The following is a 17,500-nucleotide window of genomic DNA, read 5'->3' on the forward strand; positions in this document are numbered from 1 at the left end:
GCAGTGAGGGGTATGAGGAAGTGGTGTTGAAGCTAAGATAGCAGCTAGCGCGTAGCGGTGTGTGGGAAAGTATTTGCCTCTTTCCTGGTTCGTACGGCTGCGTCCTGGATCAGCTGTTTGATGGCCTGCTTCATATTCTCCAGCTCGTCAGCTTTCTGCTTCTCCCTCAACAGGGCCTGGGTGGAGCAGATACACACGCACACAAACACACGCACACACACACACACACACTCTGATCAATCAACTTGGAAGCAGGCTTTTGCACCAGCCAAACAGAGAGAAGGGGAGACAGAGATATAGAGAGAGAAAGGAAGGAAGAGAGAAAGAGAGAAAGAAAGAAAGAAAGAAAGAAAGAAAGAAAGAAAGAAAGAAAGAGAGAAAGAGAGAGAGAGAGAGAGAAAGAAAGAAAGAAAGAAAGAAAGAAAGAAAGAAAGAAAGAAAGAAAGAAAGAAAGAAAGAAAGAAAGAAAGAAAGAAAGAAAGAAAGAAAGAAAGAAAGAAAGAAAGAGAGAGACTAGTTACTGGTCCCTGCTCACCTGGTCTTTGTGCAGCGCCGCCTCCTCGGCCAGCTGGGCGGTTTCCCGGACCTTGGCCAGGATCTCGTAGCGCTCCTCCTCCACGGAGGTGCAGCGCCCCTGCAGCTCGCCCGCCTGCCTCTCCCACGCCACCTGCTGCCTCCGCCCAGACTCCGCCTCCAACGAGGCCGCCTTCAGCCTGTGTGGGGAGGGGGGGTAACACACGGGGGAGACAGGTGAATACGGGGGAGAGAGAGAGAGAGGAATTAACGCACTCCCTCCCACACTACCTGGACGCACATTTAGAGTACAGTGTATGGAAAGCCTGTGTGTGTGTGTGTGTGTGCGTGTGTGTGTGCGTGCGTGTCTCACCTGGCCTCTAGCTGGCTCAGGGCTGACTGAAGCTGCTGTACACGACGGTCTGAGGCGTCCTCTCTCCCGTGAGCCTCCATGGCCTCGTCCTCCTGGACACACACACACACACACACACACACACACACACACACACACACACAACACACACAACACACACAACACACACAACACACACAATCACAATCTTGCACGTACTCACAGAAACACCATTACTCGTTCGGGACAACTGCTAACGCTTGCTATTCCTACCCGTCTCTGAATCTGGTCCTGTACGTTCTGCATCAGCTTGGTGGTCTCCTCCACTTTGGCTGTAGCTGTCCTCAGATCGGCCTTCGTCTGCCTACAAGACAGGGGGAAAACCCCATTAAAGCAACGCGACCGGCGGCCATTTTGGATCTGCTGTAGTGGCCGTCCTGGATCTTCGGTGCAGTTATGCAGCCATTTTGGATCAACGGTTATGGTAAACATACAGATATAAAAAAAAAAAAGAAGAAAAGTCTTACATTTCAGATCTGCGGTTGTGATACACACATACTATGTGTATATATATATATATATTATTTTTTTTAAACGGCCATTTTGGATCTAACGGTGCGTGGCTACCTGAGCTGGCAGCGGAGCTCCTCCATCTCAGCACTCTGCTCCGTCACCGTCTTCACAAACTGCTGGTTGGTCTGCGTGTGGCACGAGAGACACAGGCGTGAGCCCGAGCGTTGGGCCATGGTTAATCACGCACACACACTGTATAAACACACACACACAAAACCTTTGTCTCACGCCCACACACACTCGTTTGCAAAGCCTATTTGGTAGTAGAAGTAATACGATGTGTAGCCAATGTGAGGTGGCTGAGAGAGAGAGATGGAGGGAAGCCGTCGCCAAGCCCTTCATTAAAAATACATGAGGAGGATATAGTGTTACTCTCTCTCACACACACACACACACACACACACACACACACACACACACACACACCTGAGCAGCAGAAGGCAAGTGTGTGAGGTGTGTCTGTGCTCCAAGCCAGGTACAAGTGTGTTTCAGTCGACACTACTACCCTTTCTAGACAAAGTGTGTGTGTGAGAGCTGGAGGATTACTGTCTGAGAATGTTATTCAGAGAAGACAACACTACACTGTACTCCAAAGTGTTATAGCTACAAGTGTAGTCCAGTAAAATCAAATTGAACACTTGGTATTGTCTTTTCTTGTAAAGCACAGTTCTAGGTCATCTGAATTCATTTGGTGGCTTTGTTGATTGGCTGCCACTTACTGATTCCAGTTTCTGATTGGCCACTTGGAGTTTCTGTGTGTGCTGTTGGAATTGGGTCAACTGATCCTGAAAGAAAAACCAAAAGTGGAATCAATATTGATTTGTTTTTAGTTTTTCACTAGAGACAATTTCAATCAAATGTTCTGTCACTAGGGCCACTGGTCCAAACAAACATCCTGTTTGAATATGAACATTCCATCAAATGGTCATCAAATGGTCATCAGTGACTTAAAATTCCATTGAAATGGTCTATATTGGCAACACATTATCCAGCACTTTTGAACAAAAATTAAATAAATTGATTTTGAAAATACAACAAACCACTACTCATACAGTATCTCATGTGTAGTGTATTGTATTTGTATAGCTTTCCCTAAAAACTACAACAATGGCGCCCTCTTGTGGACCGAAAAAGGCGGACCTCAAGGCGCTGTCGCTCAGCAACGTGGAGCTGTCCATCAGAGACGGTGGTCTGGTACAGCCGCTGGAGTCTGTCCACCTCCTGGGCTGATGCCTGACATAGCTCCACAGCCTGCTCTCTCTCCTACACACACACACACACACACGCACACACACGCACACGCACACACACGCACACACACACACACACACACACACACACACACACACACACACAACCACACACAACCACACACACACACGCACACACATTATACACAAGTATAATAGTTCCTATCGTAGTTCCTTAAAGGAGTAGTAAAGGGAAAATGCATGGTTAGCCCTGTTTTAAGGTTACTTATGATCATATACAATGGTTCAGATCAAAACGTTGACAAAGCTAACATTTTCGAGAAAGTTGATAATTGCTCTACCACCGTTTTGGTCATACAATGGATGTGGATGGGCATCTTGAAAAAACATTCAAAAACATGTTAAACTCTCGATTTCAAAGACAAGAAACTCACCTAGGTGTTAGCTGGCGTTCTGACATATAATTCGCCATAAAGTAAGATTCTAGTTCATCTGGAAAGGCTTTTTTAAATATTTAGCATAGAACTATTTAGTCGCAGCACATACGTGTGTAAACTTCCGCAAACTAGGTAGCCTAGCAACATAAACAATAACAATAGCTACCGTAAGTAGTTCCGCTTCCTGAATCCCCTCTGCGGATTGATCTACACATCTACAACGGTCGCTTCAATACAAGTCAATGGATTTCATAAAATGATCAATAAAACCCTACAGGATTCATACTTTGCGGCGAATTTGATGTCAGAACACCAACGGACACCAATTACCCCCTCGGTGAGCTTCTCGTCTTTGAAACCGAGAGTTTAACATGTTTTTGAATGATTTTTCAAGATGCCCATCCACATCCATTGTATGACCAAAACGGTGGTAGAGCAATTATCAACTTTCTTGAAAATGCTAGCTTTGTCAACGTTTTGATCTGAACCATTGTATATGATCATATGTAACCTTAAAACAGGGCTAACCATGCATTTTCCTTTTACTTCTCCTTTAACACACATACCCTGTGTGTATGTGTCTGATCCGTGTGTGTGATGTGTGTGTCTGATCTGTGTGTGTGTGTGTCTGATCTGTGTGCGTGTGTGTGTGTCTGACCTGTAAAGAGAGCTGGATCTGTTCCTGCAGATTCTTGACCAGCCCCTCCTCCCCCAGGACGTCCCCCTCCAAACCTCCTGGCAGGGTCTGCAGCTGTTTCTCTACTGACTCCCTGAGCTCAGCATGCAGCCTGAGCACGCACGCACGCACGCACACACACACGACACACACACACACACACACACACACACACACGCTAATATAAACTCACAGACACAGCCCTCGGGTGGTTAATTAGGCTAATAAGCAGCCATTAGCATGCTTTGTCAGAGTCACAATGGTTGCCGGCTCCGTACCTTCCGTTCTCCTTGACAACGCGCTCCAGCTTCAGCTTGACGTCCGCCATCTGGGTCTGTCGGTTCAAACGGCCACACGCAGAGACAACACCAGTCAACAACACGGCACGCGCCGTGTCAGCCGAGGCTAATTTAACCACCGCGTCGTGCTCCGCTGGACCGGGGGGGGGTTTAACGGTAATAATACTAATAACAATACCTGGTATCGCTGCAGCTGGTCGCTCATCTCCGCCATGTGACGGTCGTACTCGGCTACCAGCGGGGCCATGATGCTGTAACAACAACAAACGCTCAATAAACTCCATGACTCCTACCTTTAACTACTGTGGCCTTCGAGAGATACACAACTCAGCCTATCCAACCCAATATAAACACTCTAGTGGTGTTCTTATACATGTGCTGTCCTGGCCTGACGCGGTTTGACTCGGTGTCATCCCAGCGCGCCTGGCAGGTGTCTCTTTAACTGATGACGTGCTTGTCGTGTTAGACTGTACACGCAGCAGCCTACTACTACAGGACGAAATTCATTTGAGATTTATTCTTTCTGTAATAATTACTTTCTGTAATTTACAGTCACAATAAATCCTCAAAATGACAGCTGATATGGAGGAGGCCCCCGGTACGTGCTTTCAGAGTAAACATTTGGAAGAATCATTCGTCTGAAACCAATTAAAACCACAGTGCTTTACGAGTATGAATAGAGGTTTGAATTGAACGAAACGATACTTGGATACTGGAAAGAATAAGAACTGTGTTTTGCACGTCTGTTGTGGTTCAGACACCCAGCAACAGCAATGTGCTGTCATGGCAGCGGTCTTGAGAGAGCTGCGCCTCGTCAGTCGGATGTAGGGGCACAGATACTGTATGCTGGTTCTTCATTTACAGTTTGTCTTTCAACTCGAAAAACTCAGGGACTAATAAATAAAGGGACGGAAGAGCCAGAGAAACAGTAGGCTATAGCCAGATTCAAGACGCCTGACCAAACTACATGCTGTAGAGGGAAGCTACATTTGGGTGAGAGCTGCTGTACAGATTGTTTCTTTGTCATTTATTATCACAATAAATCCTCAAATTGGGAGCTATCCATGTGGAATGGTTTTTATATACACAATTAAACACAGATGATAGCTGTAGTGAATAGAGGAAGATAATGAAGCCCGTCACCGCAACCCGCGCTGGCGGCCCTTGGCCCTACACCCGAGGGGGTCCATTTTGGCCGCGGGTCGGGCACGGACCGGCTCAGTAAACCGGTAATGAAAAAAACGAATCTGCGTTGCATGCTGCATGGTTTGACCCAGTGGGGACAAAAGGGCCAATGAGAAAACACCACTGCCGTTGAGACTGGCCATAGCCTAAATGTGAACAACCCTCCCCACCCACCAATAGAAATGTTAGGTTACTTGCATAACGCCGGTTCTCTGATAGCAACTGTTTGGTATCTCACCATGGGAACACCGTCACGCCTAAGGTGTTCCTATAGTGAGATACTGAACGATTGTTTGAAAGAGAACGTTAGGTTAAGAGAACGTTAGGTTAAGAGAACGTTAGGTTACTTGCGTAACCCCGGTTTTCTGATAAGGGTCGTTCGGTATCTCACTAGGGGAACGCCCCAGTCGTGGTCGGTCGGTCACGCCTGAGCTGTTCCCATAGTGAGATGACAAACTATTGTTTTTATTTACTTATTTAATCTTTATTTAACCAGAAGCGAACACTCTTATCTAGGCGATTAAAACTCAGTCTTACCTCCTATCAGAAACCCACAGGGCAGGAGACTCCGCCCTACGAGTGTCCTCGCCCTGGGGAATAATATCACTGTTAGGCGTTCACTGAAATGCATTGATTGTGCATCGCCAGGCGTGCACACTAAAACAGAAGCCACTAACATGGACACTTATCACACTGTACAGGGTGTGTAGACAGACCACAAGCTACCTGCACTGCTGTTGTGGGTTGAGAGCGCAGTCCGTTCTGATACTGGCTGAGAGCTGAGTTCAGCCTTTGAACTGTATAGAATGTAATATGCAAACAGCATGGCGTCAACATGATAGTTATTGTGGGGGTTTTGAGTTGAGAATCAGTCATGACATCACTGGTGGCTTGCTCACCTTGGTCGCGCAAAAAATCTTCTGTTGCCGACATTTTAGTAATCTGTAATTAGAAACAATACACCTCGATCATTTTTCAGCACTAGCAGCCCTTGCATGGTGTCAACAGGTACTAGCTAGCTAGAACGAGTTGTTAATGAACTGGTCAGGGGAAAACAATTTAAACAAGCTATAGCTAGCTAGTTACAGAGCTATACTAACCGTTACTAGCTAGTTACAGAGCTATACTAACCGTTACTAGCTAGTTACAGAGCTATACTAACCGTTACTAGCTGGTTACAGAGCTATACTAACCGTTACTAGCTGGTTACAGAGCTATACTAACCGTTACTAGCTAGTTACAGAGCTATACTAACCGTTACTAGCTAGTTACAGAGCTATACTAACCGTTACTAGCTAGTTACAGAGCTATACTAACCGTTAGCTAGCTAGTTACAGAGCTATACTACCCGTTACTAGCTAGTTACAGAGCTATACTAACCGTTACTAGCTAGTTACAGAGCTATACTAACCGTTACTAGCTAGTTACAGAGCTATACTAACCGTTACTAGCTAGTTACAGAGCTATACTAACCGTTACTAGCTAGTTACAGAGCTATACTAACCGTTACTAGCTAGTTACAGAGCTATACTAACCGTTAGCTAGCTAGTTACAGAGCTATACTAACCGTTACTAGCTAGTTACAGAGCTATACTAACCGTTAGCTAGCTAGTTACAGAGCTATACTAACCGTTACTAGCTGGTTACAGAGCTATACTAACCGTTACTAGCTAGTTACAGAGCTATACTAACCGTTACTAGCTAGTTACAGAGCTATACTAACCGTTAGCTAGCTAGTTACAGAGCTATACTACCCGTTACTAGCTAGTTACAGAGCTATACTAACCGTTACTAGCTAGTTACAGAGCTATACTAACCGTTACTAGCTAGTTACAGAGCTATACTAACCGTTACTAGCTAGTTACAGAGCTATACTAACCGTTACTAGCTAGTTACAGAGCTATACTAACCGTTACTAGCTAGTTACAGAGCTATACTACCCGTTACTAGCTAGTTACAGAGCTATACTACCCGTTACTAGCTAGTTACAGAGCTATACTACCCGTTACTAGCTAGTTACAGAGCTATACTAACCGTTACTAGCTAGTTACAGAGCTATACTAACCGTTACTAGCTAGTTACAGAGCTATACTAACCGTTACTAGCTAGTTACAGAGCTATACTAACCGTTACTAGCTAGTTACAGAGCTATACTAACCGTTACTAGCTAGTTACAGAGCTATACTAACCGTTACTAGCTAGTTACAGAGCTATACTAACCGTTACTAGCTAGTTACAGAGCTATACTAACCGTTACTAGCTAGTCACAGAGCTATACTAACCGTTAGCTAGCTAGTTACAGAGCTATACTAACCGTTACTAGCTAGTTACAGAGCTATACTAACCGTTACTAGCTAGTTACAGAGCTATACTAACCGTTAGCTAGCTAGTTACAGAGCTATACTAACCGTTACTAGCTAGTTACAGAGCTATACTAACCGTTAGCTAGCTAGTTACAGAGCTATACTAACCGTTACTAGCTAGTTACAGAGCTATACTAACCGTTACTAGCTAGTTACAGAGCTACACTAACCGTTACTAGCTAGTTACAGAGCTATACTAACCGTTAGCTAGCTAGTTACAGAGCTATACTAACCTAGCTAGCTAGTTACAGAGCTATACTAACCGTTACTAGCTAGTTACAGAGCTATACTAACCGTTAGCTAGCTAGTTACAGAGCTATACTAACCGTTACTAGCTGGTTACAGAGCTATACTAACCGTTAACTAGCTAGTTACAGAGCTATACTACCCGTTACTAGCTAGTTACAGAGCTATACTAACCGTTACTAGCTAGTTACAGAGCTATACTAACCGTTACTAGCTAGTTACAGAGCTATACTAACCGTTAACTAGCTAGTTACAGAGCTATACTACCCGTTACTAGCTAGTTACAGAGCTATACTAACCGTTACTAGCTAGTTACAGAGCTATACTACCCGTTACTATCTAGTTACAGAGCTATACTAACCGTTACTAGCTAGTTACAGAGCTATACTAACCGTTACTAGCTAGTTACAGAGCTATACTAACCGTTACTAGCTAGTTACAGAGCTATACTAACCGTTACTAGCTAGTTACAGAGCTATACTAACCGTTACTAGCTGGTTACAGAGCTATACTACCCGTTACTAGCTGGTTACAGAGCTATACTAACCGTTACTAGCTGGTTACAGAGCTATACTAACCGTTACTAGCTAGTTACAGAGCTATACTAACCGTTACTAGCTAGTTACAGAGCTATACTAACCGTTACTAGCTGGTTACAGAGCTATACTAACCGTTACTAGCTGGTTACAGAGCTATACTAACCGTTACTAGCTAGTTATAGAGCTATACTAACCGTTACTAGCTGGTTACAGAGCTATACTAACCGTTACTAGCTAGTTACAGAGCTATACTAACCGTTACTAGCTGGTTACAGAGCTATACTAACCGTTACTAGCTAGTTACAGAGCTATACTAACCGTTACTAGCTAGTTACAGAGCTATACTAACCGTTACTAGCTAGTTACAGAGCTATAATAACCGTTACTAGCTAGTTACAGAGCTATACTAACCGTTACTAGCTAGTTACAGAGCTATACTAACCGTTACTAGCTGGTTACAGAGCTATACTAACCGTTACTAGCTAGTTACAGAGCTATACTAACCGTTACTAGCTAGTTACAGAGCTATACTAACCGTTACTAGCTAGTTACAGAGCTATACTAACCGTTACTAGCTGGTTACAGAGCTATACTAACCGTTACTAGCTGGTTACAGAGCTATACTAACCGTTACTAGCTAGTTACAGAGCTATACTAACCGTTAACTAGCTAGTTACAGAGCTATACTAACCGTTACTAGCTAGTTACAGAGCTATACTAACCGTTACTAGCTGGTTACAGAGCTATACTAACCGTTACTAGCTAGTTACAGAGCTATACTAACCGTTAACTAGCTAGTTACAGAGCTATACTAACCGTTACTAGCTAGTTACAGAGCTATACTAACCGTTACTAGCTAGTTACAGAGCTATACTAACCGTTACTAGCTAGCACTACCTTTCTAATGTGTTTGATGCAACGTAGTTCTTAAACCCGCAGTTTGTGGCCGAGCTGCAGCTCTTTTAGAGACAGAGGGATCAGAGTTAGCTGGCCGGTTACTAGGCGAACCATCGGTCGTAACTAAGGACGCTTTGCATTAGCAGCTGCTAGCAGGCTAGCTGACTAGCCAGGTTTCAGATGACTAGCCAGGTTTCAGCTGACTAGCCAGGTTACAGCTGACTAGCCAGGTTTCAGCTGACTAGCCAGGTTTCAGCTGACTAGCCAGGTTTCAGCTCACTAGCCAGGTTTCAGCTCACTAGCCAGGTTTCAGCTCACTAGCCAGGTTTCAGCTCACTAGCCAGGTTTCAGCTCACTAGCCAGGTTTCAGCTCACTAGCCAGGTTTCAGCTCACTAGCCAGGTTTCAGATGACTAGCCAGGTTTCAGCTCACTAGCCAGGTTTCAGATGACTAGCCAGGTTTCAGCTCACTAGCCAGGTTTCAGCTCACTAGCCAGGTTTCAGCTCACTAGCCAGGTTTCAGCTAGCTCACTAGCCAGGTTTCAGCTCACTAGCCAGGTTTCAGCTATCTAGCACCAGCATGCTAATGTGAACTACACTGATTAGCCAGCTGCACAGATTTCAAACCATGGAGCTTTAGTTTCACACGCACGCATTTCACAACGAGACTGGTCGCGTGTGTTGACCATAACATGCTGTTTGACCATGTTTATGCTATCTCCAAATTAGAAATTAGAAAAACAAAATAGATTTGCATTAGTATTTACCATGTATTATTGTAGTATTTACCTAGCTAGTTAAATCCTTCCCGGATCCTTCCGCCGACTGTTTTGAAGAGAAGCTGTGAGCCAATCACAATCGTGTGCATCCCACTATTTTGCCCCGTGACACCCACACCCACACAACGGTTCCTCATTTCATTTCAGGAAATGAATGTATACTGTAGTTTGATAGCATACTCACTTGGAGATAAGAGTCTACATTTTCCCTCGTCGAGGTAAATGGCCTTGTTGAAAAAAGTTTGACATGTTTACTAGTATTGCAGTGGCACTGGTGTTACTTCAAAACAAAATAAGCCTAACTGTTCCACCTGTATACTGTTCATCTTTGTTGACTTTCACATTGTGTCACAACAACTGTATTTTTGTTAGACCTCTCTGTCTCCTCAGTTCAACACATCCACTCTTGGTCTTATTGTCAACACGCCGCCTCCCCCACACCACTGGATATACTGTAGCTTGACACTGCTAACTACAGCTGCACTGCTGTACAAGGATCACCTGCACGGCTGGTTTCACTGGTGAGAGCAAGAGAACCTGAGGTTACATGCGTGAGCCTGGTTCTCTGATATCCATTGTTCAGTATCTACTGGTCTATCTCTGGTCGGTCAGGCCTGAGGTGTTCCAATAGTGAGGTACCGAAGGATTGTTTTTATTGTTTCAATTTAACCTTTCTTTAACCAGATAGATAACACTCTTATCTATTAAGAGTGTGTTTGAAACACATTGAACAGCGATGAGGGTGTGGCTCAGTCTTACTGCCTATCAGAAACCCACAGGGCAGGAGACTCCGCCCTACGAGTGTCCTCGCCCTGGGGAATAATATCACCGTTAGGCGTTCACTGACATGCATTGATTGTGCGTCGCCACACTAAAGCAGAAGCCACTAACGTAGATACTCATTATACTGTCCAGGGTGTGTAGACAGACCACTATACCCTCACTGCTGTTGTGGGTTGAGACCGCAGTCGGTTTTGATACTGGCTGAGAGCTTTAGCCTTTGACCTTTTGCACAGCTACACAGCATCATTGGCACAGCTGGTTTTACTGCAGAGAGCAAGGTAAAAGTTCCACTAGTACTTGTGCTTTAGCTCATGATTAGATTCGATTAGATGTCTTTATTGTCCACAAGGGAAATTGATTTTGTGGGAAAAACGTTACTTTGTGAGGGTCCTGTGGTCTGAAAGGTGACATTTGGGACCTTGCTAATAGTTTTCTTCACTAATGAGTTCAGTTTTCTGCAATGGTTGATTTGAGCAATGTTGATTCTCTGTGTACATTACAGAATGAAGGTTGCCATAGTGATACTTTGTCTGGTGGGAACTGTTTGTGCACATTCAGTAAGTACCTTTTTCTTATTTTTTTTCCTTTTTTTTTTTCAATTTAATTCAATTCATTCCCCATCCCCTTCCCAGTTGGTCCTTCTCAAAGCAATGTATAGGTCAGATGTACAGCAAACAAAGTAATAACAGTAGCAGGAATTATTATCAATATGGAACATGAGTCACAATCCAACATCAAAGTAAGTAGTTCATAGCATACATGCTGAATTAATCAACAACAAGTACAACCATGCAGACAGTCTGTTACATCGACTGTATTGAGATTAAATAATACAAATCAGCGGCCAGCAAACATACAAAACAGAGATATAAGCAAATCAATTTATAACCCACTTCATGTCTCTGGCTAATCCAAGTGCGGTAGTCATGGCATCTAGTGTGCTCTGATTTGCCCCGTTCACCGTAGCTACCAGTACCTCCATATTGAGAGTCTCTATTAGCTTATTTCTCCACTCATCCATAGATAACATATGCGGAGGTTGCCATCTCACTGACAACATCCTTTTCCCCACAATGCAGGCTGATAGCCACAGCTGTCTTTGAGTGTGGTTAAAGTTCTGCTCTGAGTCATCATTCAGTAACATGATTTGTGGGGAGTCTCCAACTTCTGTCCCCATTGCTTCAGACAGACATTTTGTTATTTATTCCCCACAAAAAATGACATCTGGGCATTCCCACATAATGTGTAGAAAAGTTCCTGTTTGATTTAAATCGCATAGCGTACAATTTGGAGAAGAGTAGTTATCTTCATTCTGTATCTCCGCTTTGGTGTCAGGTAAGTTCGGAATATAAAGTTGACATTTGTTGATTTATAGTTTAAGCTCTGTGAGGAGCGGGAGGTGTTCTTCCACTCTCACCCAGTCTATCGTTGATTCAGAGCAGTCTTTGTTCCATATGGCTATTGCTGCTAGAGGAGTCTGTGTTAATTCTAATAGTGTTCTATAAATAAAAGAGACTTGTCCTTTGGCTAATCCTGGTAATTTATTTAATAGGTCCATTACTGGATGTTTAATGAGATGTCTTTCGTTCTCAATACTTGCAGCTCGTATAGCAGAGCGTAATTGTAAATAGAAAAAGAATGAATTGCTTGGCAACTTGTGGTTTTTCTTAGATCCTGAAAGCTTCTTAAACGAGTATCGTTCATAATGTCTCCTAGGCAATGGATTAAACCAATTCCCAATTGAATTATACCACTGAGATGAAGTGAAGTATTGTCCTCCAGATTTAAGGAGGTCTTTGTAAAATATTAGTGTATTAGCGTGCCACTTGGATTTCTAGTTAAATAATCTTTCTATATTCCGAAGGTTTTGTATTATTGGTCTATACTTCATTCTGCATTTTCTGAGTGAGATACTTGTGAACAATATGCCATTCAGTGGGGCTGAGGCCACCAGACCTCTCAATATTGATCCATGGAGGTAGGGCCATATTGTTATTACAATGTATTAAAGGCCGAAGAGTGATGGATTGAAAATACAACTTAAAATTTGGCACTGATAGCCCCCCCAACTCCTTTCTTTATAAGTTAGTCAGTTTTATTTTTGACCGCCTGCCCCGCCATAGAAACCTGATTATGATCCTATGTATTTTCTCCCAGTATCCTGGAGGGGGATCCAAAGGTAACATAGAAATGCAGAAATTAATTCTAGGCAGAAAATTCATTTTAACTATTGATATTCTACCCGATAAGAAGATCGGCAAATGATGCCATCTCTCCAAATCCATTTAAATTTTGCTAAGAGTATTCTTATAGTTTTTAGGATGCATGTACCTGTATTCCTAAGTATTTGAAGTGAGAGACCACTGGAATACCAAAGTCTTTGCATTCATCTTTACTTCATCTTTACTTCAGTACCCTTTAGTGTCTCGTGAAAAATAGCAAAATCCCACTTAAAAGTATGTGACATTCTGATGTGACGGATGGATAATGGAATCTGCATCTGTTTTGTGACGTTAAAACCGGTGTTTCCTAATTCCAGATGGAGTTTGCGATCGACCACACCTGGGACAGCCTTCCCGTGACCCACGACCCCGTGAGGGTCCGCTTCTCCCCCGGGGAGGGAGGTTTGAAGATGGAGGTGTTTGCTCCCTTCTTCAACGACCCGCCGGCTCCCCCAGGGCCCCCCGGCAACTTCCCCGGCCTCTGGAACTACGAAGGTGGGTAGAGAGGGCAGGGGAAAGCCCCTCTCCTGGAGGTGGTATCTTACTGTACCACCGTGCTACTTGGTCCTGGAGACATGCCGGTCAGGATGATATCCTACTCTAACAGTATAGGCATTTTCTCCAACGCCCATTCTCTTCTCCTCTTTTGAAATGTGCCATTTTCTAAAGTGAAGTAAGTCTTTGATTGAAATAAAATGAAACAATGTGGTCAGTTGCTAAATTAAAATAGGTTAAGGAATTTTATTGGAGTATGTGAAGAGGTCTGCAGTTTTCTTGGTGTAGAAGTGCATGTTTAATGTTAGTCTTCTCACTGTGGTGTGTTCTCTGCTCCCTCAGTGGTGGAGGCCTTCTTCCTGGACAGCACCACAGAGAATTACCTTGAGGTGGAAGTGTGTCCGTAAGTCGGACTAAAGCTTCTATCTACATCTTCAGTGGCGGCAACCGGGATCGTTCAGTTTCATTTTACAGAATAATCTAAGATATGAAACAATAACAGTTTTTCTCCCTTTTAAAAAAAAAAAAAAATTTCAGTCACGGACAAACCTTGGTTCTACTACTCCATGGAAGTGGACATGCTTTCATGGTAGGAACCACACAATGTTGTCTTAATTTTCATGAGACAGCAATTGATTGCACGCTCTATTCAGTACATTCATGGCATGTGATAACAAACAAGTTTTAAAGTGCCATACAGATTTAATGCCCGTACAGAATTAATTTCCTGCTTGTTCAAGGATCTTTTCGTTGTCATTCAGCAGGGGTGTTTCTAGGGTTCAAAGACATCTGGGTCTTTGCCCCAAAGGGGCAAACTCTTTGAAATTGAGAGTTTAACATGTTTTTGAATGATTTTTCAAGATGCCCATCCACATCTATTGTATGACCAAAACGGTGGTAGAGCAATTATCAACTTTCTCGAAAATGCTAGCTTTGTCAACGTTTTGATCTGAACCATTGTATATGATCATAAGAAACCTTAAAACAGGGCTAAACATGCATTTTCCCTTTACTACTCCTTTAACTAGGCTACTAGCCATACATAGCTAGCTAAAAACTACATAGCTGCAGCTAACTAGCTACAGTATCTGCTTATCCCCATCCCTGACGCTAATGTCATACAGTATGTACAGTAACAGTGAGAGGCTCATGGGGTTTCATCCACGTTCCCCAGGAAGGTCTCCCCATCCCGTTCACGGCGGTCAAGGAGGGGGACAGGTGGACGGGCGAGGCCCTGCTCCCCTGGACGTACTTCCCCCCGAACGTCAACAAGATGAACTCCTACGCCATCCACGGCTCCGGCGAGGGCCGCACCTACGAGGCCCTCTACCCCGTGCCCAGAGACGCCCTGGTGCCGGGACAGAAGCCCAACTTGTGAGTGTGTGTGTGTGTGTGTGTGTGTGTGTGTGTGTGTGTGTGTGTGTGTGTGTGTGTGCGTGTGTGTGTGAGCGTGTGGCTGGGCGTGCCTCTGTGTTCCCTGGATAGGTTGAATTGTCTCCAGTCCTATTGCAGAATAGACTACTGTACCATTCTAATGTGCAGCAGTTATATGGAACAACCGCAGGTATATGGGACACCCAGATTGATCAATGACACACACCACACAGCTGACAATACAGCCCTGAAGAGAATCCAGAACATAAATAGAAAAAAGCCGCAGGTCGCTTTCTGTCAACTCCCCTTTTGTCAGTTCACAGAAGCTAGCTCCCATTGCTTCCCAGCACACACATTATTCACAGGAAAAGTTCTTACTGTTGCATTTTTTTCAGCAGAGCAAACCGGAACTGCCAAAGCTACCTTTGTAAAATGGGTTTTGGAGGATAGAGATTAAGTATTGACAGAGATGTCTCAGTGTAGCTATTCACTGCTGACTGTCGTCGGACAGACTACTGTACTGTGTTTTATCGCTGCCGGAAAATGAAATGCAAATTTGCCACAGACTGTGTGTGTGTGTGTGTATCTGTGAGTGTAAGTGTGTCATTGTGTGTGCTCGTGTGCATATGCAAATGTGTGCGCGTGTGTGTTTGTGCATGTTTGGATGTGTTATTGTCAGTGTGTGTGTGTTTGTGTGCGCGCGCGCGTGTCTGTGTGTGTGTACAATTCGCAAATTCACAGATTGCACTTTTCTTTCTTTCACCTCCATTCCACCCCCCCCCCCCCCCCTCTCTCTCTCTTCGCCAGTCACCTCCTGGAATACTTCCAAGACTTCCGTCTGCAAAGCATCATGGGAGAAGGCTGGGTGCAGCCGGAGTCAGATCTGTGGAAGGGAAAGTGATGAGGTGGGCAAGAACCAAGGGAACGGCGGCAAAGGACCAAAGTCACCCGGCGTGCGAACAAACCAGAGCCCCGATCGATCTTTATTAGTTAATGATGTCAGACCGCCTGACATGAAATATGTTATCGAGTTGTCAGATGGAATTAGACGTCACCTCAAATAACCTTGCTGCTTTCGATTGTGACCACAGGGAACGTGTAGCTCTTTGTAAATGTAGATTTGTTTATTTTACGATTGGGTGGGCAACTGTGTCAACTCTTGGGGTGGGCAGTGCCCCCCCCCCCCCCACCCCCCCACCCCCCCACCCTAAGAGACGCCCTGAGTTGAGAGTATGAATGTTTGATTGGCCAGACATTTACTCCATCACAATTGCATACTGCATAATCTGTGAAGCCTAATTGTGCCTAGTGAAGTAACATAAATGTTTACGACTACCCCCGTCATTTGTTTCATTGCAGCCACGTGAGTCCTGACCTTTTCTCACAATGACCTACTACTGTATGATTAAATCCTCCTTAGCGCCATGTCACCACGGGTTTCCTGCATCGGTGCGATAAGACATGGTATCTGACCTAAATGGGCCCAGTGTATTATCGTTATAGATAGGCTACCGTCTCCCTACCCATTGACAAATGGACTGAAATGGGCCGTGCTGAAAAGGAGTATCGATTTATCCGTAAGACGGCGAACCCCCCAGACACCCGCCCCACCCCCCCGCGCGCGTGCACGCGCCCCACTTCGTATTCAGAGCACCTCGGACCCTCGGCTGTTCTGGGGGCTGACATTATCACCGCCTCCCCCTGGCCCCCCTTCCCATTAATCCTCTCACCCTCACCACTTGCGCGGAGAGTGGCTTCACACACACACACACACACACACGCACTCGAGCACGCACGCCCACTCGAAATTCACAGATTAACACCCTCACACAGTGACGGCCTTGTACGCACGCGCGCACCTATAAAACCCCCAGAAACCCCCCCCGCACCCCCCTCTCTTCCCTGCGCCGAGTCCCTGCGTGTTCATCCGAGGGCTCTGAGCGCTCGCAAAACTTCTGATCCTGAGACATGGCCGATTGATTTTCATGTTGACGAGCGGCGGTCTTTGGCGGACCCCGGCCGCTCCCTAATCCCTCGCTGAGCCCTATCCGTTTTAATTGCCGCGCGCGCCTTTGAAATGCGCCAGTGATTAGGGCTGGGAGAGGCGGCTGGCTAAGCCTCGTCGTTATCGCCCGCGGTCGTCCTCGCCGCCGCCGCCGCACCGGGGCTGCGGTTCAGAGTCCGGGCTGACCGACCGACACACACACACACACGCGCACACACACACACACACAATCAAGTTCAGCTGGCATTGACGCGCGTGTGCCTTCCTGTGTGTGTGTGTGTGTGTGTGTGTGTGTGTATGAGTGCGTCTCCCTCTCTCTTCCATAGTCCAACACACACACACACACACACACACACACACACACACACACACACACTCTTGTATGCAAACACACCCACAAGCAGACTTGCTGTGGTGAAATATTAATGTGTCTGGCACAGGAGATGTGTGTCTCTGATAAGATTCAGGCCTGGGTCTAACTAATTACCCTGAAAAGAGGGAGATGTGCAGGTAGCTCTCTCTCTCTCTCTCTTTCTCTCTCTCTCTCTCTCC

At 45.0% G+C, this 17,500-nt stretch overlaps 2 protein-coding genes across 2 annotated transcripts in view; one reads left to right on the forward strand and one right to left on the reverse strand.

The window, feature by feature from the left end:
• The window catches only part of sclt1 (sodium channel and clathrin linker 1), a gene marked incomplete at its 3' end in the record, with an annotated part of 15,230 nt that extends 5,115 nt beyond the window's left edge, over positions 1-10,115 (reverse strand). Inside the window, exons 1-14 of the mRNA XM_084454669.1 lie at positions 10,080-10,115; positions 6,146-6,188; positions 5,973-6,043; positions 5,784-5,836; positions 4,240-4,312; positions 4,041-4,096; positions 3,745-3,874; positions 2,579-2,701; positions 2,158-2,223; positions 1,493-1,563; positions 1,139-1,229; positions 887-978; positions 536-713; positions 78-176 (exon numbers count right to left, since the gene is read on the reverse strand). Coding sequence (XP_084310795.1) covers positions 78-176; positions 536-713; positions 887-978; positions 1,139-1,229; positions 1,493-1,563; positions 2,158-2,223; positions 2,579-2,701; positions 3,745-3,874; positions 4,041-4,096; positions 4,240-4,312; positions 5,784-5,836; positions 5,973-6,043; positions 6,146-6,179 — 1,137 coding nt within the window. The 5' untranslated portion in view covers positions 6,180-6,188; positions 10,080-10,115. The remainder of the gene's footprint in view (positions 1-77; positions 177-535; positions 714-886; positions 979-1,138; positions 1,230-1,492; positions 1,564-2,157; positions 2,224-2,578; positions 2,702-3,744; positions 3,875-4,040; positions 4,097-4,239; positions 4,313-5,783; positions 5,837-5,972; positions 6,044-6,145; positions 6,189-10,079) is intronic.
• A 107-nt stretch (positions 10,116-10,222) lies between these two features.
• Positions 10,223-16,243, forward strand: cUnh4orf33 (chromosome Un C4orf33 homolog). Its single transcript, XM_084454612.1, has 8 exons — positions 10,223-10,287; positions 10,442-10,590; positions 11,355-11,409; positions 13,392-13,569; positions 13,912-13,972; positions 14,107-14,158; positions 14,744-14,943; positions 15,751-16,243. The coding sequence occupies exons 3-8, from the start codon at positions 11,356-11,358 to the stop codon at positions 15,842-15,844; spliced, it is 639 nt and encodes a 212-aa protein (XP_084310738.1). The 5' UTR covers positions 10,223-10,287; positions 10,442-10,590; position 11,355; the 3' UTR covers positions 15,845-16,243.
• Positions 16,244-17,500: the final 1,257 nt, after the last annotated feature.

The sequence above is a fragment of the Borostomias antarcticus genome (genome assembly GCF_949987555.1).
Source record: "Borostomias antarcticus genome assembly, chromosome: 20".
NCBI lineage: Eukaryota > Metazoa > Chordata > Actinopteri > Stomiiformes > Stomiidae > Borostomias > Borostomias antarcticus.